At 34.8% G+C, this 27,434-nt stretch overlaps 1 protein-coding gene and 1 long non-coding RNA gene across 2 annotated transcripts in view; both read left to right on the top strand.

Annotated features, from left to right (window-relative positions):
• The first annotated feature begins 704 nt into the window (after nucleotides 1-704).
• Nucleotides 705-4,466, top strand: LOC129237958 (endoribonuclease CG2145). Its single transcript, XM_054872960.1, has 5 exons — nucleotides 705-953; nucleotides 2,017-3,334; nucleotides 3,491-3,687; nucleotides 3,782-4,014; nucleotides 4,103-4,466. The coding sequence occupies exons 1-5, from the start codon at nucleotides 875-877 to the stop codon at nucleotides 4,334-4,336; spliced, it is 2,061 nt and encodes a 686-aa protein (XP_054728935.1). The 5' UTR covers nucleotides 705-874; the 3' UTR covers nucleotides 4,337-4,466.
• Nucleotides 4,467-7,484: 3,018 nt separating this feature from the next.
• LOC129239571 (uncharacterized) overlaps nucleotides 7,485-27,434 on the top strand; it is a 53,770-nt gene continuing 33,820 nt past the window's right edge. The window contains exons 1-2 of the long non-coding RNA XR_008581862.1: nucleotides 7,485-7,946; nucleotides 24,723-27,408. This is a non-coding gene — a long non-coding RNA (uncharacterized LOC129239571). The remainder of the gene's footprint in view (nucleotides 7,947-24,722; nucleotides 27,409-27,434) is intronic.

Genomic DNA, 27,434 nt, shown 5'->3' on the forward strand with positions numbered 1-27,434 from the left:
ACTAATATAAATGGAGTTCCAACTCGTTTCACAAGCACTCTATTCTGCAGACTTAACTCTCACGGATTCATCGGACTTCTATTTGTTCCCAATTCGAAGAAATGGCTTGCGGGAACAAGATTTTATTCAAACAGGGAGGTGATTGCAGAAACGTTTGGCTATTTTTCAGACTTGGATAGGTCCTATTATTCGGAAGGTAAGTAGTTCTGGTTTTTGCACAGACTTTTCAAACGATCTTCGTAATTTAGTGATCTAGTGAGGCTCTGATCTTCAGGCAATAAACAGCAAATTACTATTTTTCGAAAATTGTTGGATTTTAGTGTTTGCTGAAGGAAGACTCACACTCAGGTAAATTTTCTTGCGTCATGACTAAGTATTTCTGGCTCTAAAACCAGATTTATTTATTAAAAAAAAAAAACTATGTGCTGAAAATTTCCAAAATTAGCAGAAAACTATTTTATATATTAAATGAGATTTTTTTCTTTAAATTTATTAAAAAAAGAAATTTTTTTCATTTAAATTTATTTCAAAAAATCAAACGCGCAACTTCTTATCCAAACGTCGCCTACTACCAACTATAGCGTACACTGCGAGCACCGGCCTGTCTTCGTCATCGTCATCATCAGCAACTACATAATCAATGTAGTTACTTACGTCTAACAGGTTTTTGCGTTGCTTTTGCCTCATTCTCATTTCAATGTCTGCTCAGTCAGTTGCCGGAATTCGTACGTGTCAGTTCGTAATTGTCGTAAAGTGAACTATTTTCGAAGTGTTTTTTTTTTTGGAAATAAATTTAAAAACTTACAAATAAAATTTACAACAACAAATATTTCTTACTATTTTGGTGCAGAGTAAATAGAAAACGTTCAAAGCCATGCGTTTAAAGGCCAGTCACACACTTTTCGTGTGTACTGTGGTGTTGTTATTGTGTATGCTGCAGTGCGAATTTGCAGGTAAACAAAAAATAAAATAAGAAAATACACAAAACCCATGAAGTTGTCAAAATAAAAAAAGAGACAAACTAAAAACTTGTGCGTACAGTGGGGTGAAAGGGGGCAAAAAGGAGTAACTGAATTTTAGCATTAAAAAATTAAATATGCTTAAAATAAATTTGAAAAATTATTAAAATTGAAATAAAGTATTATCGATTCTTTGACTACTTAAAATTATCACCAAATATGCTTCAAATCGGTGGCATGAAATATTATATAATTAGTATTAAAAGCCCAAGTTATTAAAGCATGAAAAGTGTGGGAAGTATAGAAAATTACGCAGTATGTAACTCAAAAGTGCAGTAAAAAAATATTAAAAATATAAAAAAATTATTTTCAAAAATTTTTTTTAATTTAAATTATATTAAAATTTTTAAATATTTTTTTTTTTCATTTAAATTCAATCAAAACTATAAAGCAGTACAAAAATTTAAGCCTTTATTACCTCAGATGAAAGCCAAATATACTTAAAATCAGCGACATGTTAATTTTCAAAATGTTTTAGCTTTAGCAGCAGGAGCACAAATCATAAATAGCATAAAAAAGAGAAAAAATATACAAAGAAGCACTCAGTAACTCAAAGGCGCAGTCGCAAGAAAAATTATGAAAAATTTAATTTTAGAAAATTTAGAAAAAAATATGCACAGCCCAAAAAAATGTATTTAGTGAAAATGTGAATAACTCAATAATTTAAAGGTGCAGTCGAAGAATATACAAAAATGAACAAAGAAAAATTTTTTCTCTAAAATTTTTTTTGTAAAATTTTATTTTCTAAAATATTTTTTTAACACTTTTTTTCTAACGTTTTTTTTTCTAAAATAAATAAAAAAATTAAAATGCATTGATACAATTGAATACAGTTCTTCTAAAATAAAACTCGCACACCCAGCATCAGTATTAGTTGTTATCTCAGTTTCAGAAATATATAACACATAATAATTTACGCCGCTTATCTCTCCAACGTGCACCCTGTCGCTTGAGAAGGAAAAAAACAAAAGTTTTAATCAAAAATGTATATTTCCAGCGAGCTACAAAACCGAGATCGAGATAACTCCCGCACCGCCGGAAGAGCAGACAACAAAGAAGTCGGGCTGGTTCAGCCGCTTATTTGGCAGTGGCGGCGACAAGACCACCACCACTACCACGCCCCTGCCACTTAAAAATGTGGAGCCAGTACCCCAACCCCAACCCCAACCACAGCCGAATGCGCCGCGAGTACAATCGGGTGCCACTGGCCCACAAAGGCCACCACCATTAGCAATCAATCCACAAGCACCACTGATGCCTCTCGGCCCACGTCCCGATACGCCACCAACATCACCCTTGAGCGGTAATGCGCAGCAGCCACCACAATGGCCACAAGTCACACCACAATCCTCGGGGCCAACACCCGCCACGCCAGCGGCAATACGTCCACAAGTCGGCGGCCCACAACAACAACCACAGCAACGTCCGCAACATGCATCGGCAGGGTCCAACTATGGAGGCGGCGTCAACACACTTGGCGTTGGTGGTAGTGCGAACAACTTTGGGCGTCCAGGTGTACCACAACCAAACTTACCACCTGGTTTTGCACCCTATCAACCACCAAAGGCACAGCCATCTGGCCTGGATCTAAGCTATGGCGGTGGTGCGCGCCCACAGGGTGGCAGTGCTACACGTCCAGGCTTTGGCTTGGCACCTTTGACTAGCACAACTACTACAACCAGCACTACGACCACCACCACCACGACAACAACGACACCAAAACCCGGCGCGCCAGGCAGTGCACTTGGTTTGGATATGCGTAATGGCTTTGGCGGTTTCGTTGCACCATCCACAACACAACGTCCGGCCACACCTAAAGATGAATTTCCACCTTTGCCACCACCACGACGTCCTTCGGGCGGCACTAAAGAGGACTTTCCTCCGCTTCCAACACAACGCACACCTGGCAGTCCTACTCCAGCATCACCCTTGCGTCCATCCTCGCCTGGCAGTGCCGCACAACCTACACCACCTTTCGCTTGGGGTTCGCCAACACCAGCTGCACCATTACGACCAGGCAGTAGCAGCGTTGGCCCAGGTTTACCTGCATCAATCACACCTACGAAACCAGGCGCTCCTGCTACAGGACCAAATGGTGTTTCGTTTGTGCCGCACGTACCTGGTCCATCGACTACTGCAAGGCCTGGTTCAAGCAGTGCCAGTGGTGCTGGCGGTAACTCGCGTGCAAGCGACGATGAAATACGTGCACTTACGGAGCAACTTTATGCCAAAGAGCAGAGTTTATTAAATTTGATGCATGTGAATCCACAAGGCAAGACGAGGTCTATTGATAGCGCAGATGAGGCGCCAAACCCGTAAGTAGTGAAGTTCATAAGGCATGGCATGTCACATGAGTATTTTCCTCTGAAACTCGCAAGGTTCTATAAAGTATATTCCACTTCTGAATGTAGTCATACTGCGCTCCAGTGTTTTTCTGCTCTAAGCACTATTTACTTTCTTCTTTTCTACAGCCTTTTCGAAGTCGAATCGCGCGCTTTCGAAACCCCCACAGTTGCCAAGATGCGTGCACTCTTCGATAACTATGAGGAGGATACTTTGACCAATGAGCATGTGACTGTCAACGAGCGTCGTGAGGAGAATGAATTTGTTGACGCCGTGATGAATACGCAGGTTATGCGGCAAGCTATGCTCTTCCTGCAGAACAAAGGTGGGTAGTGTAGTTGCATGCAAACAAATGCGAAATCACGCTAAATATATTGTTTTTCCTTTTCTCTCTCATATTCTCTCTCTCCGCCTCATAGGCATCGTATCACCCGATCCAAAGACACATCGCGATCTCGTCAAAGAACTTTGGTTTACGCAATACTCGCGCGGTCAAGGTCGGATCGGCAGTTCCGGGTTCGAACATGTTTTCGTACACGAAGTTAAGAATGGCACACTGATTGGTCTACACAATTGGGTGTATTTTGCCGATGAGGAGAAGGCTGGCCGTTTAGACTATAAGGGTTACCTACACCAAATAGATTTGGGCAATGTGAGTGTCGACCTTTTTGTTTAGTTTTCCTTGCCATTTTTACGCCCTCGAAATTATACTTCTTTTCCTCTTTCATTGTCTTTCTCAGAAAGCTAAAGTTCTAAAAGTGCGCTTTACCCACAATGGCGTCAACAAGCCGGTTAATGGCGTTTTCGCTGGCACTTCACCGGAATTGGAATTGGCTTTGTATACAGTTTGCTTTCAGCTGCGTCCAGATAGCACATGCCCTGTTTCATTGGGCAACCAGCGCTTCGGTATTGTCACTTACACCTGGCGTTATCGTGGCAAGCATCTGATTGGCAGCGCATTCCCCGAAATATAGATGGCATTTGCTATGAAAACTGGCGAGAGATATTGAGATTTTTGCACTTTTCATTTGCAAGGCATCAAGCGAGATTGTAGATTAATTAGAAGAAGTAACCCAAATAAATGTATATTATTTTGTCTACGAATTGATAAAAAAATCTTGTTTTTTTTATGTTATAAAAATTATGTTTTTTTGATATAACAAAAATATTTTTTTTTTATTATTTTATCAAAATAACAAAAATATTTTTTTTTATTATTTTATCAAAATATTTTAGTTTTTTGATTTTATAAAAATATTTTTTTGTTTTTATTTCATAAAAATGTTTTCTTTTTTTTTAATTTTGTAAAACATTTTTTTGTTTTATTTTTTTTTTTTACGTTGAAAAGTTTCGTACAAATGCGAAAGGGTTCTACAGCGTGTTAATATAGCAGTGAGGTTGATATCAGTGTGGCCACTGACTTGACTGGAGTGTGTACTTGGTTAGGTGCTCGCTTTTAGGCGTCATGCCCACGATAAAGCTCTTTTTGACAAGCTTTTTTTCTTACCATGTTTTCAACTCACAGTAACTTAAAAGCTTAAAATGTTAACAAATGAAACACATAACCTCACCAATATCACAAAACAGCAACAAGCAACTTTTAAATTTTTTCAACTAGCTATTTTCGAATAATTTCTATGCGTTCCTAAAGTCCGCATCTAAAAAGCAACTAAATAGTAATTTTTAGCGTCCACTAATTTTTCTTAATTTATTAACTCAACTTACTCAGAAAGTTTTTCTTGAAAAATATATAAGTTACGCAAAAATATGAAGGTCAAACGGGTTCACTTCGATGGTAATAAGTAGTGGTCTGCTACCGTCCTATACCGGATTTCTTCTATTCCTAGAATAAGTACCAAAATGCCTTTAAAACTAATAAAAAACTATCAAGCAGAGTACAAAAACACTGATTGGTTCTCCATCTGCAAATCAATGAGTTCTTGGTTAACATTTACTGCTTTCAGCTACTTACAGATGCACTGTTAACATTAACAGCAGTTAACATAACATAAGCAGGTAACAGGTTATATTTAAAGCAGGCTCCTGTAAAGTATGAAACACAACGAAAGCGGCAGCAGAGCGACACAACCTAAAAAAGTAGTTCTTGTTGTAGCAGCATAAAAGTGTGTGTATACCAGGTTAATTACATCTCGAATGTCGTGAGTACGTCGAATAATTAGTGAGCTACGAAATTTTGTCACTTTTCATAAAACGCCTTTATATATTTACATAAACTGGTGGTCTTGCCAAACTAAAGCTAAATAAAAATGGAGTGAATTAATCAACGGCCACAAATAAATAAGAAAAAGGCAAGGAACTGCTTAGACTTTTATGAGAGAATATCTCGAAGACGGTGGCTTATGTAACCGGTCATTTCGGAGTTTTCTTTGTAGAAGTTGTAGAGATGAGGAAAAAATAGCTGATCACTTTCTTTGCAATTGTCCAACCTAAGCTAAAATCAGTGTAGTTTTTCTAGGTAGATAATTTTTCAATTCTTCTACGAAACTCTCCGGCGTACGGATTGAACCAATCCTGCGCTTCACAAGAGGAGAATAACTGAAGTCCGCGTGCTGCACAGTGGTATCACAATGGACATGTAAGGTCTAAGGGGGTTGGTTGTATAGACCGACTGCCATTCTAACTTAACCTAACCTAATCAATTGCGGTTAGAGTTATTCCAACAGTAGGCACATACTGTTACAAACCGTTAGCAGAATCAACAAATGCTATTAACAAAATTACTATTCTAATTTCATATGGCGTTTCTTTCTAAAATGGTTTGAGTCGTTAGCGGCTTCTCCTCTATCTCCTTTTTATCGAAGCTGGACAAGCGACGACGTGCCTGATATTTTCTTCTATATTGAGCGACATGAAAATGGATAGGGTGTACCATAGTCAGCATTAAGAGCGCTCTGACCGTTTTGCTTTAAAATTTAACAGAGAGGCTTATGTGGCATACTGAAGATATTTCGCTAAAAGGCCTAACGGAGAGAGGTAATTAAGTTACTTTAAGATTTTAACTTCCATAAATAAAATAAACTCAATAAATAAAACTGAATAAAATCAAACAAATTAAAACAAAAGTTTAGTAAATCGTTCTGCATATTATTTCTTAATACTTTTCTCTTTCTGTACTTTTTTTATTTAAAAAATTTTATTTGAAAAAAAGGGGCACCCAGTGACATCAATCATCTAGCTGCCAAACACGGACATTTACAGAGAAATTGCTCAACAGACTCCTTCTTTTAAAGGTTGTGTGTCCGCTTATGTGTCGATCATCCATTGACCAATAAACACAGCTACTTGTTTGAAGATTGAATGGTGTCGAGTCCGTCCGAAGGGCCTTCTGAGTCTTCCATTTTAAAATATTGAAGCCAAAGAGTTTTCGAAATAGCGCTTCCTGAGAAATAAGTTGTGCAATTCACCTTTAACAACCGTTGACCGAGTAGGAGATCACTGAGACCAATTCCGTACCCTTCCTGGCAAGCTCATCAGCAATTTAATTTCCCAGATTAGACAAATGGGATCTGATTTCCAATCGAAAGCCAAGAATTTTCTTTTTTCGACGTTTAATGATGAGATTTACTCTTTACACGAAATTCCAAACGCTCGATTGGTTTCCCTTTATATTCCAATTTGTGTAGATCTGATCGTTCAACGAATGTAATTGTGACTCATCGCTCTGCTGTAATTGCATAAGAAAATGTTCAATGTTGTCTCCAAGTCGCTGTCGCTGTCACTGTATCTAACCCATAACAGACTGTTAGTTAACAGCACCATGAAAGCGGGTATTAGTAAACAACGAGCAACAACTGACAGCCAGCCGTCCAACAAGCAAAGTATATGGCTTTAAAGAATACTCGTTGTCTCGAATTCGCCGCACTGCCATCTGTGGCGCTATTGCCATCTCATTCGCACGCATAGTGTAAACAAAAACGCGGAACCAGTTTGTCAGTGTTGCTAATGCTAATGACAAGCATGCATACACATATTTGCCCATGTGTAGGTGAGTGTACATGGCAAATAGTAGTGAAAACTATCGACGACTGCTGTCGGGATATCTCAATGGGGGAAAAATGCAGGCAGCCGTTGCCTAAGCAAATGAGTTTCGTAGCGGTCGCCGTCGTGTATGAACGTAAAATGTAAGTGAGCGCGTAACAATGCTCCAACGAAAAAAGGAAAACAAAAAATTAAGTTAAGCAGTGAAAAACAATAACAAGCATATTGCAAGCAAATCGACACACATACACACACGAGCCACTGAATGACGTCTGTGGCGTGGAGTTGTGCAAGAAAAACAAAAAAAATACACAAATATTTTTAATAAATAAATGAAACACGAGTATTGTAATTAAATACTTTGCTGTTGGAAGAATTCACAAAATAAAAGGTTGCAAATGAAGGAGAAGTAGAAGTAGAAAAGCAAGCGGAGTGTATTGTAGTGGAGTTAACGAAAACGAAACGCAGTGATTGTACGAAAGAACGGCGGCGGCGAAGCGGCCGCGACGGTTATTGTAACGAAATCGAACGATTTTTACGAATCTAAACTATTTGTGGAAAATCGTTTAGACAACAGCGAAACGAGTAAGTTTTTAGAAGTGAAAAATGATTGTTAACAAAAACCTATTTTTAACAAGTTTGTTTTTTAAAATAGTTTTTCCTGTGTTGCCTTGTGCAAATAGACTGTCAAACTGGCAGCGCTGTAGCGTTCAATTTGTGTGTGAATGTGTGTGCGTTGGCACAAATGTGTGGGTAACATCGACAGCCTGCAGAGAGGGCAATGTAGCTGTGCGGCTGTCAGTGGTTGGTTGGTTTGGTTGGCAGGATCAATTTGGGATGATTTGAAAACAAAACGAAATTGAAAAATCTAATGCATATGGGAATATTATTTGAAATTACGGCCAGCTTAGCGACAGATATGAAGGATCGAATAATGAATAGTAAAAGTGAATGTTGTTCCTTTTGCGGTGTTTGTTTTTGAGTGAAATTAGCATGTGAAATAGCGCGTGGGTTGAAACTTATGCAAAAAAAAAAACAAGTAATTAATAATAATAATTAAAACAAAAAAACGCTGAAATATTGACTACATTTGTGTGTAATAATATTTTAAATACGGTCAACGCACATAAATATTATGGGCAAAAGTTTCTTATACCAATGAAAAGCGTACTTGTGTTGTTTATTTTTTCTTTTTTTGTTTTTAATTATGAAATCAGTTATTTTAATTTTTATTTCTTGTACTTTTTTTTATATTTTTATATCTTTTTTAATTTTTTTTTTTAATTTTTTTAAATTGGTTTTAATTTTTTTTTTAGGTGTCCTTTTTTATTTTTTTTATTTTTATGTTTTTGTCCTTTTTTATTTTTATTTCTTTTCTTTTTATTTTTTTTTAATTTTTTTTTTTTAATTTTTTATTTTTTGATTTTTAATATTTTTTGTTTTTTGATTTTTAAAATTTTTTTTTTTTTTTTAATTTTTTTATTTTTATTTCCTTTCCTTTTAATTTTAAATTATTTTTTGCAATATGTAAAAGCTATGCATTTTTTCTTCCCACAACAAATCTTCCACAAAAAAGCTGCAATTAACATCAAAATGTCATACAATTTTGATGGCATTTCAGAGAAGTATCCATACACAACTTTTTTTTAGCAGTATTTTTTTCAAGCTTTTTTGCTAGGTTTGAAGTGCAATATCTACAAATTTCTAAAATGAGTTTAATCTCGCTCAGGAACCCCATAAAAATAATTAAAATCCACTACAGTTGATTTAGCTTGAGAAATTATCCCTGACGATGTTCAAATTCTAATAGAATAGATCTGTAATCAAACCAAAGTGCCGCATTTGAGCCATAGGGTTTTTTTCTTTAATTTTTTCCGTTTTTTTTTTAACTCTTGCTTTGACTCTTCAATAATTTTACCATTTAGAGCTCACTGTTGGTTTGGTGGGTCAAATGCTTCATTCTGCTGCGAAAATCTAGCATTTCGTTTTAGCTTATTTTCGATTGAAGTGATAACAGCAAGCAGCGCAGCATGCCAAAAAATTGTGAACTACAAGAAAAATGTGAAATGTGAGATGAGGTTTCCTAATTAGAAAGGGAATGAAAAACGAAAGGACTTTCAATAAATATGCGAATTTGCAGAAATAATTCTGTGACCGCTCAGGGCCTCAGATATTTGCAGTTACGCATTCTCACTTGCATGAAGGAGATAGCAAAGGTAGGCTTCTCAATGCTTCTCTGCTTTCACTCCAGCTCCCTTTCTCTGTTTCTTTGCTTTTAAAGCATTTTTAGTTTTAGCCTTTTTACTCTAACCAGCAGCTAAGACCGGTATCGAGCTTACCTCCGACCCATTTCTCTATTGATAAAAAATTTACTTCTTTTTCAAGATAGCTAATGAACTAATTTTCTTCTTTTCATGTAATAAGTTTAAACAAAGTGGCGCAAAATTAGTCATCCAATTTTGTTTAATAACTTTTTCACTAAATAAAAAGTTATTTCGAGTGATGCAAATTTGTCCAATTTGTCCTTTAAGCGCTTCACTGTGTGCCAAATATTATACGATTGGCGTATGACGTGATTAGCGAAAATTGTATGCCGATAAGGTGATTAATTTTGCGCCATCCTGTGTTGTTAATATTATATTTATTTGCCCTTTTTGACTGCAGTTTTACCCCTTCGGAGGTGTTCTTCCTTCGAGAGAGAAGATGCAAATATTTCTTTCTGTAAACTTCTGTTTTGCTAAAAAAGCTATATAGTCATTTCAATTGAAAAACATTGCACACTTTATCAAACTTTCAAGGCTTTATGTTCGCCTACTCATTGCAAACTTTAACGAATAAAAAAAAACGAAGATTTATACTCTTGCGGGTACCATTAATGGGTTAAAAATATTACTTCTTCATGAATACTTCAACAAGTCTGATAAAAGAGAAAAATGTTGTGATGTGAAATAATAAATAATGGAAATATTCTATAGAATAGTTTACAATATATTCTTGAAGATTCATAGGCCTAAAATAATATACATAGATCCATAAATTACCGCAGCTAAAAAATAAGCGAGGTATGTGAAACTCTATATCTTCTTCTTCTTCTTGATTGGCACGATAACTGCTTACTCGATTTTGGCCGAGCTCAACAAATAATATCACAGACTGAAAATTTACCAAAAGAGACCTTTTCCATGAGTATACAATACACATAGAGGTTTTTAAGTCCATTTGCTCTATAAACTTCCAAAGTCTTTTTCAAAAATACCAAATCAGAAAGTAGAAAAGGAGAGTAACTCGTCGGTAGTCGACACTATTTGTGATAATAATTCTATAACTCTTTTAAGCCTTACTTCAAAAAATCATGATACTCAATTCGAACTAAATCTACATGACTAACAAATTAAAAATCATTTAAAATGCCTAAACTATGTACGATCGTATTTCGTTGTTTACACCCAAATTAAGCCGGCAATTGTCTACTCAAGTGCTTGCGATCGGAATCGCTATGAAAACGAATGAAAATTAAAAAAGAATTACTTAACAGCTTTCGCAAATACTTTGCGCCACTCACTGGCTACTGGTGGCACTCGAACTAACGACTTTAGCTACGCACATACGAGTACTTGGGGAAATAAACAATCATATGTACATAAGTATATAAAAAATATATACTATATATGTATGCATGTATGTATGTACGCTTCATATTGAAGTTTGTAAGCAAGTACTCTATGTGCTTCAATTGTTTTAGAAGACGTTTGCCTCGACGTTCCTTCATTTACGCCACTTACTGCCATTCAAGCTACGAGTATGAGTAAATATAATGGAAATTTAAAAATAGACAACTTAGTATGCAAGCACCGACGGTGATCGTTTAGTGTTTGTGTAAAAGTTGAGAGATACAGAGAGATGAATAATGGGCACGTGGGAAAAGTTAGATTGAAATGGTAAATTTAAAATACAAAAATAATAAAATAAAATATACCAAAAAAGAATAGATAAATAAATCAAAAAACATACAGTGAGATAAAAAAGTAACAAAAGAAATATGTATAAAAATTCAATTAAATAAATTAAAAAATAAAACAAAAGAAAATAAAACGAAGTACAATAAAATAAAATAAAATAAAACAAATTTATTTAAATAAATAATGAATACAAAATGAAAATAGAAAACAAATATAAAACCAAAAATGAGATTCAAAATGGCAATAAAGTACAATGAAAAGCAACAAAAATATATGCAAAAATGAAATAAAAAAGTAACATTCCATTTGTGGAACAACATCAAGACGCACGACACAAATAAGAGGAGGAGCTCGGCCAAACACCCAAAAAGGGTGTAAGCGCCAATTATGTGTTTATATACTCTTATAATGAAATTACGAAAATTATAAAATAAGAAAATACGTAAATAAAAATAACATGAAAATACTAAAAATGAAAGAATTTTAATTGAAAAAAAAAAAACAAATAAAAAAATAAAATAAAAAAAGAGAAAAAAAATTATTTAATTAAAAAACAGAATAAAGTTAAACTTAAAAAATTAAAGAATTTAATTTGGAAAAAATAAGAAAAATAAAATAAAAATCAGAATAAAATAAAAAAAATTATTTAAATAAAAAATTACGAAAATAATAAAATATATAAATATAAAATAACATGAAAATACTAAAAATTAAAGAATTTGAATTGAAAAGTAAAGTAAAATAAAAAACAAAATAAAATAAAACAAAATTAAATTATAAAAATTGAAATAAAATACAATTTGCTAATGCAATTCAAAGCAAAACAAAAGTTAACAAAACAGTAAAATTAAAAAACTAAATAAATATAAAAATATGTAAATACAAAATAACTTGAAAATACTAAAAGTAAAGAACTTAAATTGAAAAAATAAAATAAAATACAAATATAATAAAATAAAATGTATATTAACAAATTTAAACTAAATTAAATAGAAGTGCAATAAAATTATGCAAATGAAAATGGGAATAAAAGGTAAAATAAAATACTTAAATTAAAAAAAATCATAAAATTAAAAAATTAATAGGACTATGAATAAGTTCGTGCGGTTTTTTTTCGAAATTTGAAACTTTATTGACGTAAAATGGTTACAAATTTAATATTCAAAGTATTGTCCATCGCTTGCTACTACTTTTTCCCATCTTTCTGGCAATTCACGGATTCCCTTTGTGAAAAATTCGGTCGGTTTTGCCGCAATCCACGAATCGATCCATTTTTTGACTTCATCGTAATTACGGAAGAGCTGGTCAGCCAGGCCATGTTGCATCGATCGGAAGAGATAGTAATCGGATGGCGCAAGGTCTGGACTATACGGCGGGTGGGGTAGGACATCCCATTTGAGCGTTTCTAAGTATGTTTTGACCACTTGTGCAACATGTGGCCGAGCATTGTCATGTTGCAAAATAACTTTGTCGTGTCTATCGGCGTATTGCGGCCGTTTTTCTCGCAGTGCTCGGCTCAAACGCATCAATTGTCGTCGGTAGACATCCCCCGTAATCGTTTCATTCGGTTTCAGTAGCTCATAATACACAACACCCAGCCGGTCCCACCAGATACACAGCATAACCTTCAGGCCATGAATATTCTGCGCCGACGTCGATGTTGAAGCATGGCCAGGGTATCCATACGTTGCCCGACGTTTTGGATTGTCGTAATGGACCCACTTTTCATCGCCAGTCACAATTCGATGCAAAAAACCCTTTCTTTTGTGCCGTTGAAGCAGTTGTTCGCATGCCATAAAACGGCGTTCAACGTCTCTTGGCTTCAATTCATACGGCACCCAATGGCCTACCTTTCGGATCATTCCCATGGCTTTTAAACGTTTGGAAATGGTTGATTGATCAACTCCCAAAGTTTTTGCAACCTCTTCTTGCGTTTGAGCCGGATCTTGATCGAGCAATTCCTCCAATTCGGTATCTATGAACTTTGGCGGCGCACCCTCGCGTTCTTCGTCTTCCAAGCCAAAATCACTACTTTTAAAGCGTGCAAACCACTTCTGGCACGTTCGCTCAGCTAGAGCATGCTCACCATAAACTTCCACCAAGATACGATGACTTTCGGCTGCTTTTTTCTTCATATTAAAATAATGAAGAAGAATTCCCCGCAAAAACACATTATTTGGCACAAAATTCGACATTTTCAAGTGTGGTAAAAATATTGTTGTTTACGCTTCAAATAAAAAACTTATACTGACGTTTGTGCCTTACGACAGTAGCTCTCCAATGAATGTTTGGAAATGTGGATCGATGGAATAATAATTAAGTTACGCCATCTGTTGTAAAACCGCACGAACTTATTCATAGTCCTATTATAATAAAATAAAAAAGTTTGTATTCCAGTCTGGTATATGGGTCAGTGAAGTGCGATAAGTGACGTCTAACAAAAGCGAGCAAAGCAAGAGAATTGGAAACGGCATAATTTAGGTGCGTGATAAAATTAAGCTTTGAATCAAAGAAAACCCCTAAATCTTTTATCACACCAGACGAGGCAAGATATATATAATTGATATGATAAGAGGCATAAAGGAGGTTTTGAAGCTTAGATGATTTTCTGACATTTTTCAATATTAAGAAATAGACGATTCATAAGGCAGCAGGAAAATAAATTATTTAACTCGGGCTGTAGGGCGGCTGAATCACTAGAATTTCTTATTTCAGCGTACACTTTTAGATCAATAGCATAGAGAAGAAAATTAGCGAAGGAAAAACATGAACAAATATCATTAATAAACAAAACAAATAACAAAAGTCCTAAAATACTACACTGAGGTACACCAGAACTGGCAATGAAATGTTTCGAAGAAACTCCGTCGATAACTACAGAACTGCATCCATTTATTAAATAGGACCGAATCCAATCAAGGAAAGTTGAATGAATACCAAGACAAGCCAATTTAGGTACTAAAATCGTATGGTAGATTTTATCAAAGACTTTAGAGAGATCCGTGTATATCGCGTCAGTTTGGAAACCATTCTGGAAGCCTGCGTGGCAATCATCAGAAAAAAACGGATAAGTTAGATAACGTAGATCTTGCAGCTGCAAAACCATGCTGTCTAGGACTAATTCGACGTTTAACGCTAAAATATAACTTGTCTTTAACAACGCATTCAAAAAGTTCAATATAGCAGATAATTTGGAAATCGGCCTGTAGTTTGCAATATCGCTTTTATTACCGCTTTTGAAAATAGGAGTGACTGAAGTCAGCTTCCAATCGTCGATAAATATTCTTTCAGCCAAGGATTTCTTAAAAATTAGTTTAAGAGGTTATACCAAAGAGCGACAATTTTTAAACAAAGTTACAGAAAGCCCGTCTACATCCATAAAAATGTTTTTGTACATATCATCAAAATGTTTTTGATGGCGCCATCTTTTTAATGAGTTAGTGTGTTGGATGTTACATCTCTAGCTGACTTCCAGTGAACGCTTTATGACATTCGGTTCAATGGAAGCGAAGTTATTGCGTCTAAAGTGTCAGAATGTTTGTGTCATCGGTACAAAATTGAGTTTCGAACAAAGAGCTAATATCAAATTTTATTTTAAAATCGGTAAAACGTTTACCGAAGCATTTGAATTGATGAAATGATGAATTGATTGAAGTTTATGGCGATGATTGTCTATCTCGTGCCAGAGTTCATGAATGATTTACACGTTTCACAAATGGTTATGAGGACATAAATATCAATGAACATACGGACCGCCCAAAATCAGTAATCACCGAAAACTCCATCGAAATTGTTCGTAAACTCATCAAAAATGAATCGAAAACATCGTTGAAATTCATGGAATCGGAGTGGAATATCCCCAAAACATCGATTTATCGCATTTTGACTTATCATTTAGGCTTACAAAAGGTCTGTGCATGTTTCACTCCACACAAGTTGACTGAGAACCAAAAATTGCTCAGAATTCAACATTCGAAAGACCTCATTAAAGTGGCGAGAAAAGACGAGAACTTTCTTTACAACATTGTAACTGGTGACGAAACGTGTTGTTTCCAACATGAACCTGAAACTAAGCGTCAAAGTGCCGAATGGAAGGCCACAGACGAGCCACCACCCGAAAAATCGCACTAGGAGAAGTCAAAAATCAAGTCGATGCTCATTTGTGTTTACGATTTCAAGGGATTTTTCCACAAGGAGTTCGTGCCATTGGGCCAAACCGTCAATGCAATTTTCAATCTTGGCGTTTTGTAGCGTTTGTTGCATCGCATTCGTCGAATTCGTCCTGAATACCACGAAGAAGGAAACTGGCGCTTAATGCGTGATAATGCACCATCTCATCGATCCACTCTTGTGACTGATTTTTTGATTATAAATCGCATTTTAACCATCAATCATTCAACGTATTCGCCTGATATGGCTCCCTGTGACTTCTACCTATTCCGAAAATTGAATTTGGCCATGAAAGGAAAACGTTTTGCGTTCATAGAGATCATCCAAAAGGCTTGTACCGACATCCTGAAGGGCATTCCGGTCAATGACCTGAAACACTCTTTCGAAAAGCTTTTAGATCGCGCAAAACAGTGTATCGAGGCCAGAGTGAACTATTTTGAATAAATAAACTCGAAGTTATCAGAACAAGGCTCCTTTCGTTTCTATTTTAGTTCAGTCTTGTTTATTTTGGAGTTCACCTTGTAGTTATAATTAAAAAAACACAGCAAATTATTAAAATTGTAAAAAAAAAGAATTGTATGAAAACGAAAGCGCAATAAATTGCAAAAATTTCCTTGAAACAAAGCAACGATAAAGAAGAATGCTAGTAACATTAAATAACTTCAAATGAATTAGCTCCATTTCATAAGAAACTTGAAGCAAAATTATAAATATATAAATACAAATATCAAGGAAAAATTATAATTTTTCCTCAAGTACTTATCATTTCTGAGTACCTCCTTATGTTGCTGAGCGCATATCTACACAGAAATGCATATGGCTACATGTGTTTTTCATTTGTTTACAGTTTGATTAATATGAGCTCATGCTTCGTCATTTGTTTACTTATTTCCAATGTAGGTAATGCGAATAGATAAATCGAAGCCAGTAATCGCATTCAACTGAAGCAATGTAAGCGGTTTATGTTATCTGAACTCGAATTTACACGTACGTATATTTAAATTAAAAAGAAAAAATAAAATAAATAAAAACTAAAAATTAAAAAAAAAAATATGAAAAAACAAATACTGGCGTGAATTATTAGTACCTGCAATTACATCGGTTAACAGATAGTAGAAAATAAGTTTATTTTTAATAATTTGAAAGCGAAAATATGCGGCATAATCTGCTGTGACAAACACACATGCAAGGTTATATTTATCCACACGTACATACATACAAATGCGTACATATACATGAGGTGCTAATGAGGTTGGTTAGAGGAATTTGAGTTTTCGCAGTTAATAATGAATGTTAAAAGCATGAAAAAGCCTGAGCGAAAAATTACTTATATTTACAAGTATAAAATTAGCGACAAAATAACCGTTGAATGAATGTTGAAATGTAAAAAAGGGCATCCACTTGCGCCAACAGTGAAAGGAAAAATATTAACAAGCAATTATCGCGAATATAAAAATAAATTTTTAATTGGAGCATTACTGATTGCAACCAACTGGGCAGAAGGGTGCGCAAATGTGATATCAAAATGTGAAGCAAGCAATTCAATAAAATTATTTAAATAAATCGCGCGTATTGCAGTCATTCAGCTACTGAACAACTAAACGACTACCCTTTAACAGCTGCTCAAATTCCATATTTTCATTTTATTATTATTTTAATTCATTGCCACCAAACTTTATTTACATAAAAACCTGGGAGGCTCACCAGACGAGATTTCCAACCATTACTTATGCCATTGATGGCATTGCTCAGCTCGAAAAGCTGGCAATAGTAGTTAGTGATGTGCCACCAAAAATGACTAATCGCCTAGTGTTTAATTTTGAATGCCGAAATTTTCGATTGATTGTTTTTTCTGCTTTTAAAGTAAAGCCAGTACCAAATATGCGCCGAGTTTTTACTCACCAAAACAAGCAAGCCACACGCCTATAGAATGATTGGCAGCAAGATGAGTACGATAGAAGATCATAGATTTAAGCTACTATAGGGTTTTTCAGTAAGAGCGCTTCAACTTTTGAACTTTTTTGAATAAAACACAAACGGTTTGACTTTTTTAACTAATTTTTATTTTATTATCGAGTTTGAACATATACATTTAAGTATGAAATTCGATTTCTTTTGCATGACCACCGCGTGCACGTTTTACGAAGTCCAATCGTTGAACCCAATTTTCGACCACTCTTTTGCATAAATCGGCCGAAATTCCAGCAATTTCGCGTTCAATATTGGCTCTGAGCTCACAAATCGTCGCCGGCTTGTTACTGTAGATCAATGACTTCACATAACCCCAAAACGGGACGGCTTGTTAAATGGACCGTAAAGTGGCCGTAATGCTCTTAAAGTAGCAGCAACAGAACGATTATTTTCATAAAAAATTTGCACGATTTGCAATCGTTGCTCAAGTGTGTAGCGTTCCATGATGAAATGTATACTAATGAAGTTTACAAATCACAAGCGAAAAATAAAAAATATTGCGTCGTTCGCCCTCCCTATCGGAAAAAAGTTGAAGCGCACCTATTGAACAACCCTATACTTCGCTTTTTATTGCAGGCTTAATGTGTTTGTTTTATTCAAAGTAATTTTACTTTTTTTTTGTCGGGACAGACTAGCAAGTGCAGCACTCAGACACAATTAAATCCATTGCATTGCACTCGGGTTCCATTTTTAATGTTCTTTAAATCTACTCGACCTCCGAAAAAATCTGAGTAAATCTTGTGGTGCCCAGGTTCTCGTTTCTTAACACATCAGTGCCAAAGACCTCAAGCCTTATTCCAGTGAAGGTGGGCAGTCGCACAGAAAGTGACGTCTCATTCTGCTCCCCACATGCTGGGCAGAGTGCCCTGTCTGAGATGCCCACCTTTTCTATATGCTTTGCCCATAGAAAGTGGCCCTCCACCAGCATCATTTTACGCTATTGTTGTATTTCTTTTCCTTTTAGAGGTTATGCAATTGTGGTACACTCGTAATACCAAAGATTTTGGCTTTACTGGGTTTATAAAATAAATAATGAAATGAAAAATAAAAAAACATTTAATTTAAAAATAAATTTTGTTCTTCTGTTTTTTTTTTATTTTATACGATTTTGTAATTATATTGGGTTGGCAACTAGTAATTGCGATTTTTTTTTGGAAAAGCAAAGACAATTTTTTCATAGAACTAAATAACTTTATTTTGTAATTTTCGCCAATTTTGATCAATGACTTTTGCCATCTTTCAGGCAGCATCATAATCCCACGTTCATAAAACTTCTGGTTTTTCGTAGCAAAAAACTGAATCAGGTACGATTTGACATCACCATCATTTTTGAAATTTTTACCATTCAAGGAGTTTTGTAAAGATCGAAATAAAAATCAATCATATGGTGCAAGGTCAGGACTATATGGTGGATGTGACAAAACATCCCAACCAAGCTCCAATAATTTTTGCGGGGTGGCCAAAGATGTGCGTGGCCTTGCATTGTCATGATGGAATGAAATACCTTGTCGATTTGCCAATTCGGGCCGCTTTTATTCAACTGCATTGTTTAATTTCGTTAGTTGTTCAAATGCAGGCATCAGAATTGATCGTTCGGTTGGGTGGTAGGTTAGAGTGGTGATTCATCCAAAATCCAACTAGCGCTTTCGCACCATTTTGTTGGTGGTAAGAGTTCAAGGTAGACAATTCCTTTGTAATCCCACCAAACTGATAACAAAACCTTCTTTTGATGAATATCAGCTTTTGATGTTCTTTGTGTTAGTTCACCTGGCCTGCTCCACGATCCTTTCCGCTTGATATTCTTGTAAACAACCCATTTTCCATCGCCAGTTATCAGTCGTTTTAAAAATGGATCATTTTCATTACGTTTCTTTAGTAAATCGCAGCAGTTAATGATTTCTTTCAGTTTGTGAGGAACCCATGTATCGAGTTTTTGAACCTAGCCAAGTTCTATTAAGTGATTTCCAATGATTGTATGTGATACATGAAGCTTATCCGCAATCTAACGTGTTGTACTATGACGATCCGAATCGATTATTGCTTTGATTAGGGCGTCATCAACTTCAACTGGACGACCAGAGCGTTTTTTATCTTTGAGTGCAAAATCAACAGAACGAAATTTGGCAAACCAATTTTGACAATGCCGTTCTTTTAAGGTTTCGTCACCATAAACAGCACATAACGGTTTTTCTTTTGCGGAAATAAAAAAGCAAAATATGGCGAAAATCTCCCTTTTGATTTTCCATTTTTCAACGAACGCCAAACGAATACTACGCAACCGATCACAAAACACTTTTTTTTACTGATTGACAGCTGAATTGCCAACTATCAAATAACAAAATGTGTTTTCATTTGTACTACGTCTGAAAACCTAAAAATTCAACTCATGCCATAAGTGAAATGCGCAATTAATTAGTTGCCAACCATATATTAGTTTATTTTCATTTATTTAATTTAATTTTGTTTATATTTTACTTGTTTTTATTTTACTTTATTTTTTCAATTTAAATTTTTTAATTTTTAATTTTTTGTATGATATTTTGATGTTATTTTTTTACTTTGTTCATTTAAATTTTATTATTTTTTTTCATATGATTTTTTAAACTGTTTTTGGTAATTAATTTAATTTCATATTCTTTTACTTTCTATTTGATTAACAAATTGTGTTTTATTTTATTTTCATTTATTATACTTAATTCTTGATATTTTACTTAACTTCTTTTTCAATTTAAATTTTCTTTAGCTTTTAATTTTTTTATGTTATTTTGATGTAATTTTTTTTTTTTTTTTGTTAAATTTGAAAATTTTTTTTTTAAATTTTGTATTTAAAAAACAAAAAATTAAGTTTTTTTTTTAAATTTTTGTTTCTTTGTTTTGTTAATTTTTAACTTGCATTTTATTTTTTGTAACTTTTTTTATTTAATGTTTAAGTGTTTAATGTTGTTTTGATCTAATTTTTTTTTGGTTCAATTTTTTAAATATTTTTTTAATTTTTTAATTTTTTTCTTTTTAATTTTATTGCTTTTTTTGGTAGTTTTTATAACTTTTTTTATTTAATTTATGTTTAATGTTATTTTGATCTAGTTTTTTTTAATCTTTATTTTTTTTTATATCTTAAATTTTTCTTTTTTAATTTTGTTAATAGTTTTCTCTTATTTAATTTTATTTAACTTTATTGTCTGTGTTTTGCACTATTATGTAGCTCATTTTATCTTACTTTTATTCAATTCATCTAAATCTTATTTTTTTGTACTATCTATTATTTATCAAATTTTTGTAGCTTAATTAATTTTTTTGACGTGATAACGTCTTATAATTCGATTTAACAGGCTGCACGCACGAAAAAATGTGTCGTTACCTTGCTCATTACTGTTCATATGTAGTTACCTTGCTCATATTAGTGTTACCTTGCTCATTACTGTTCATATGTAGTTACCTTGCTCATATGTAGTTACCTTGCTCATATTAGTGTTACCTTGCTCATATGTAGTTACCTTGCTCATATGTAGTTACCTTGCTCATATGTAGTTACCTTGCTCATATGTAGTTACCTTGCTCATATGTAGTTACCTTGCTCATATGTAGTTACCTTGCTCATATTAGTGTTACCTTGCTCATATGTAGTTACCTTGCTTATATGTAGTTACCTTGCTCATATGTAGTTACCTTGCTCATATGTAGTTACGTGAGCGTATATATGTATGTATGTATATGCGCAAATGTACATATATAAATTCACGTATTTGTATTTGCATATGCCTTCTTATTGATTATTATTAATTTGATTCACTTGAAGAATTTAAAATAAAACCAAGTTTGTTAATAATACCTGTTGTTTTAATGTTATTATTATTATTTTTTTATTATATCTGAAGGAAAAAATGTATGGTAATATTTACCATATCTATACTAATATTATAAAGAGGAAAACTTTGTTTGTTTGGTTGTAATGAATAGGCTCAAAAACTACTGGACCGATTTTAAAAATTCTTTCACCATTCGAAAGCTACATCACGAGTAACATGGATTATATTTTATTTTGGAAATAGGGCTCGAGATATAGGTCAAAACGTGGACCCGGGTAACCTTCGGATGTGTATGTACAATATGGGTATCAAATGAAAGCTGTTGATAAGTGCTTTAATACGGGGTAATTTTCATACCTATTGATGACTAGGGTCTGGAAATATATGCCAAAACGTGGACCCGCCGTGTCTTTGCACCGAATTAAACCAAACTTACACACATTGTTAAGTAGGTATTGAAGATGATTTCCGTATAGTTTGAATACCTATTGGTAGATAGGGTCTCGAGATATAGGTCAAAACGTTGACCCGGGTAACCTTCGGATGTGTATGTACAATATGGGTATCAAATGGAAGCTGTTGGTGAAAGCTTTAGTTCAGAGTATTTCCATCCGCTCCGTGACTAGGGTCTCGAGATAGAGACCAAAACGTGGACCCTAGAATGTGTTTGTACAATATGGATATCAAATGAAAGCTGTTGATAAGTGCTTTAATAGGGGGTAATTTTCTTACCTATTGATGACTAGGGTCTGGAAATATATGCCAAAACGTGGACCCGCCGTGTCTTTGCACCGAATTAAACCAAACTTACACACATTGTTAAGGAGGTATTGAAGATGATTTCCGTATAGTTTGAATACCTATTGGTAGATAGGGTCTCGAGATATAGGTCAAAACGTTGACCCGGGTAACCTTCGGATGTGTATGTACAATATGGGTATCAAATGGAAGCTGTTGGTGAATGCTTTAGTTCAGACTATTTCTATCTGCTCCGTGACTGGGGTCTCGAGATATAGGTCAAAACGTTGACCCGGGTAACCTTCGGATGTGTATGTACAATATGGGTATCAAATGAAAGCTGTTGATAAGTGCTTTAATACGGGGTAATTTTCATACCTATTGATGACTAGGGTCTGGAAATATATGCCAAAACGTGGACCCGCCGTGTCTTTGCACCGAATTAAACCAAACTTACACACATTGTTAAGTAGGTATTGAAGATGATTTCCGTATTGTTTGGGTACATATTGGTAGATATGGTCTCGAGATATAGGTCAAAACGTGGACCCGGGTAACCTTCGGATGTGTATGTACAATATGGGTATCAAATGGAAGCTGTTGGTGAAAGCTTTAGTTCAGAGTATTTCTATCCGTTCCGTGACTAGGGTCTCGAGATAGAGACCAAAACGTGGACCCTAGAATGTGTTTGTACAATATGGATATCAAATGAAAGCTGTTGATAAGTGTTTTAATACGGGGTAATTTTCATACCTATTGATGACTAGGGTCTCGAAATATATGCCAAAACGTGGACCCGCCGTGTCTTTGAACCGAATTAAACCAAACTTACACACATTGTTAAGTAGGTATTGAAGATGATTTCCGTATAGTTTGAATACCTATTGGTAGATAGGGTCTCGAGATATAGGTCAAAACGTTGACCCGGGTAACCTTCGGATGTGTATGTACAATATGGGTATCAAATGGAAGCTGTTGGTGAATGCTTTAGTTCAGACTATTTCTATCTGCTCCGTGACTGGGGTCTCGAGATATAGGTCAAAACGTGGACCCGGGTAACCTTTGGTTGTGTATGTACAATATGGGTATCAAATGAAAGCTGTTGATAAGTGCTTTAATACGGGGTAATTTGTTATGTTATGTTATGTTATGTTATGTTATGTTATGTTATGTTATGTTATGTTATGTTATGTTATGTTATGTTATGTTATGTTATGTTATGTTATGTTATGTTATGTTATGTTATGTTATGTTATGTTATGTTATGTTATGTTATGTTATGTTATGTTATGTTATGTTATGTTATGTTATGTTATGTTATGTTATGTTATGTTATGTTATGTTATGTTATGTTATGTTATGTTATGTTATGTTATGTTATATTATGTTATGTTATGTTATGTTATGTTATGTTATGTTATGTTGTGTTGTGTTGTGTTGTGTTGTGTTGTGTTGTGTTATGTCATGTTATGTTATGTTATGTTATGTTGTGTTATGTTATGTTATGTTATGTTATGTTAAAGTATATGTTATGTTAATGTTAACTCATTCTCTATATCCATACAAAATATGTATCAAACAAATAAAATTAAAATTTTCTTTTGAAAAATGCAACCATTCAATCAGTATTTTCTTATGACGTTATCACGTTAAACTATCGTCAGTAAACCGACTTTGCAGACAACCTCTTTTTTTGTTTTACTTTTAATTATTTTTTTTTTTTATTTAATTTTTGAATTTCTTTTATTTAATTAAATTTTATTTTGTTTTATTGTTTCCAACGTTTCACTATTTATTATTAGCTTATTTACTTAATTTAATTTAATTTTATTAGCTTTGCGTTCTTACTTATTTAATTTTTTAACTTAATTTAATTAATTTTTTATTTTCTTAAAATTTTTTTAAATAGTTTTAATTGTTCTATTTAACTTGCTAAATTTTGTTATGACCTTTCTGACCACCCTTTATTTGTTTTTCTATTCTATGCACGCGAAAATAATTTTACTTTCTTAGAATTATCGTAGAATTTTTTCTTGTTTTTTTTCATATTTCAAGGTTTGCCCAAATTAGTAGTGTGTTGCAAAATATTCCAGACATACAACTCTGTGAAATAGGAATTTTGGCAGATGTTCTTTCCCGTTAAGGTTTCTGTTAACGACAAATTCGGACAGGCTATAAAACTAAAAAGGAAAGACAAAAGTAAAGCCAAAAGTCGTAGTCTTACATACATGCTTATGTACATGTGTACTAAAACGAATAAATACATTTGAGGTGTCTGTATGTAATTTTAAAAGTTATTCTCCATGTGAGCGATTTTTTTATTTGCATGTTTTTTTTTGTTTCGAATGTCTGTCTGTCTATTTTTGCAGACCAATCTCCAAAACGACTCAGCCAATTTTAACCAGAGTTTTATCGGCATTTAAATGTTATTTTATAGTGTATGCTAGAAGAAATTTGGTCTTACTTTGTGCAATTTTGCTTACAAATAACTTAAATATTCAGAACCAAATTTAATGATTCAAGTCACTTGTGATTTCACTCGCTGTAAGAGCTGATATCTATTAAAAAATAAAAAAGGTACCGCCCTCATCAATATCGAGAATTTTTCAGTGCTCAGACATTCTAAGAATTTGTATCATTTACTAATTTTTTTTGTTTCAAAACTCTTCTTTAAAAAATCGTGAAATCTTCTAAATTATACAAATTTCTAATTGCAGCTCATCTAACTCAATGATTACTTTAAAATCTATTGGCAACACCCTCTTCGCCATATTCACCATGCTCCACAGGCAGTGAGCTGTCAATAAGCCAAAGTGTCAACACCCCAACTGTCAGCTTGTGCAACGGAGGCAAGCGAAAGAGAGAGAGGAAGATTTATATTACCCGAGAGAATAGTGCGCATGGATTGCTATTCCAGCCCGTTTGAGCGATTAATATTGAAGTATTGACTAGCAAAAGCGTTTGAGCACTGTGGTGAATTTGAGCACCCTGATTTGACAGCTGAGAGCGAAATTCAAAGCAAGCACTAGTCATACATAGCTGCGCAAGAGAGGCGAGCGTAACTGCAGCAAGGCTCGTTTTTCCTGACTTTTCCGCCTGACAAGCCTTGCGAACGTCGAGCCACAGACAGAACTGAGCAGCACAGCGAAGGAAGCTGTCAACGGGAGAAAAAGCGGATGCAAATTAAAAACGATGTGACGCGAAAAACAGCTTTGTGAAGCGTTGGCAAATAGAAATTCTAAAACTGATAGCTGATGTTGCTTTTGTAGAATAACTTAAAAATTTAAGAAAATTCTTATTCGAAATCGTTGAACGCGAAAAATCTGTGCAAAACGTAAGTAGGTGGGCTATCAGCAAAAACAGAAAAAAAAATATTTTTGGGTGTGAAAACGAAAGTGAAAATTTAGCACAGAAACGAGAAACGAGTGCGCGCGTACGAGGCGGCGGCGAGTCCTCCCAAGTGACGGCGACCGATAGGAAAGAAGGCTGTGACGCTGACAGCGACGCGCGTGGAACGTGTGGAACTCAGCAGATATCAGCTCGTATTTAGCCAGCCAAGCAGCACCGCAGTCGACTGGATAAGCAAGGATGCTGTGCGTCGCAGCAGCAACTAAGCAAATACCAACAACAAATAGTTGGAAAGTGTGCGGTACAGCGGCGTTGACCGCGACACTCGTCTAGCTACCGCATAGGCATAGACCACCAGCCTCAACATCGCGTTACTCCATAACGCTGGTTGCTGGAGAGACAGGGCACAAAAAATAAATTTTCACATAAGCGACCATATGAAATTAAACCAAAAAAACGCAGCAGCGAAAGTTGACGGCGACATACTTCAAATTCCTCACATACTTAGCAAGTGAGCGTGTGTTTGTGGGTGCTGTGATTTGTGTGTCACGTGAATAGATGTGCAGTGCCTAAATCTATCCTTTAATGCGTTTAAGTGTGCCCGAAACACATGCCAGTTACGTTTAGCGCCTGCAAGTATGCTATATTCGACAATTTAGCGTAAAAGCAAACCTATCGAATACAAAACAGCTGAGCGGCTGCGACAACGGCAGGTTAACGCCTAAAAGTGTGCTAAACTATAGCTGGTCACTGAGTGCGTGAATGCGCGTATACGGGCAAAAGTATGCTGAGTATTATATAAAACGAGAAGTAAAGAAATTTTAGCAAAGCAAATCAACGCGAAGGCTGTGAGCTGGCAGATAGCTGCAGCACGAAAACCAGTTTAGAAAAGAAATTTTCATTGAATAGCTAATTATAAAGGTTTTGCAACGCACAAAAGTATGCAAGGCTTTAGATAGGTATAAAGAAATTTTGACTAGAAAGCGGAGAGTAATTAATTTGTTAAAACAAATGCGGAAACATTGTAACGGGCAAGTGATTGCGAATAAAAGTATGATCCAATTGTGAAATGCGAAAAAGCGAGCAAAAAAATTGTACAGTGCGCCATTCAATAAAGTAGTAGCGTCAAGTCGTGTTAATCAGCGAAGTATATCTGAAATATTAATAGTTTGTGACTGTGTGCGTGCGAAAAGTAGCGAATCATTCCACAACACCTAAAACGCTGGAAAGCTGAATGCGAAAGTGCAAGAAGTTCTTTAATTTAAAGCAAGATTCGTAGATTAGTTTGTGTAAAAGTGCGAAAATCATTAAATTTCCCAAGCGCCTTGAATGCCGCCGCAAAATTATTAAACAAAAAAATACCAAAAAAATTAAACGTATCAGACTTGCTGTATTGAAACGAAATTCGTGCAAACAAAAAAAAAGTGTGTGCATATACGCACACGCTTAAGCGCCCAAAAGTCTGCTGCGATTTAAGCAGAAGCAAAGAAAAAAGCAGAAGAGCGAGAAAAGTGACGGCGCTAGCCAAAATAAATTCTATTAAAAAAGTCATAAATAACGCAGCAGCACGTTTTTCAACGCTCGTGCTCTTCCAATCATCGTGCGAATGACGCGCCATATGAGCCAACTGTGCACAATTCGCTTGCGCGCTCTCGCCACTCTCACTTACTGAATGAGTGCGTAAATTACTGTGACGTCAAAAATTTAAATAAAAAGTGTTTTTTCAATTATTTTTATATTTTTGTTTGTGTACGCCAAAAAGTAGACAAGCATTGCACGTAAAATGTGTTGCAGCTTTTTGCCATTTAAACGCATAAATTATAATGAAATTGTAACCGAATGTCAAGTAAATACTGATTAGCTAGTAATAATTGTCACAAAACAACAACAAAAGTAATCGTAGTAGCATAAACAGCAATACACAAATACAATTTTTGCAGCAAAATGGAGCAGCCCAGCATATTGGTGCGCATTTTGCACTCAATTCCACATGTGAATTATACCTTTCAGCGGGTGAATGACACCTTCAATCCGGACAGTGATGTTTATCTTGAGGTGAGTGTCGGGAATTTAAATTCTAA

The sequence above is a fragment of the Anastrepha obliqua genome, chromosome 2 (genome assembly GCF_027943255.1).
Source record: "Anastrepha obliqua isolate idAnaObli1 chromosome 2, idAnaObli1_1.0, whole genome shotgun sequence".
NCBI classification, from domain to species: domain Eukaryota; kingdom Metazoa; phylum Arthropoda; class Insecta; order Diptera; family Tephritidae; genus Anastrepha; species Anastrepha obliqua.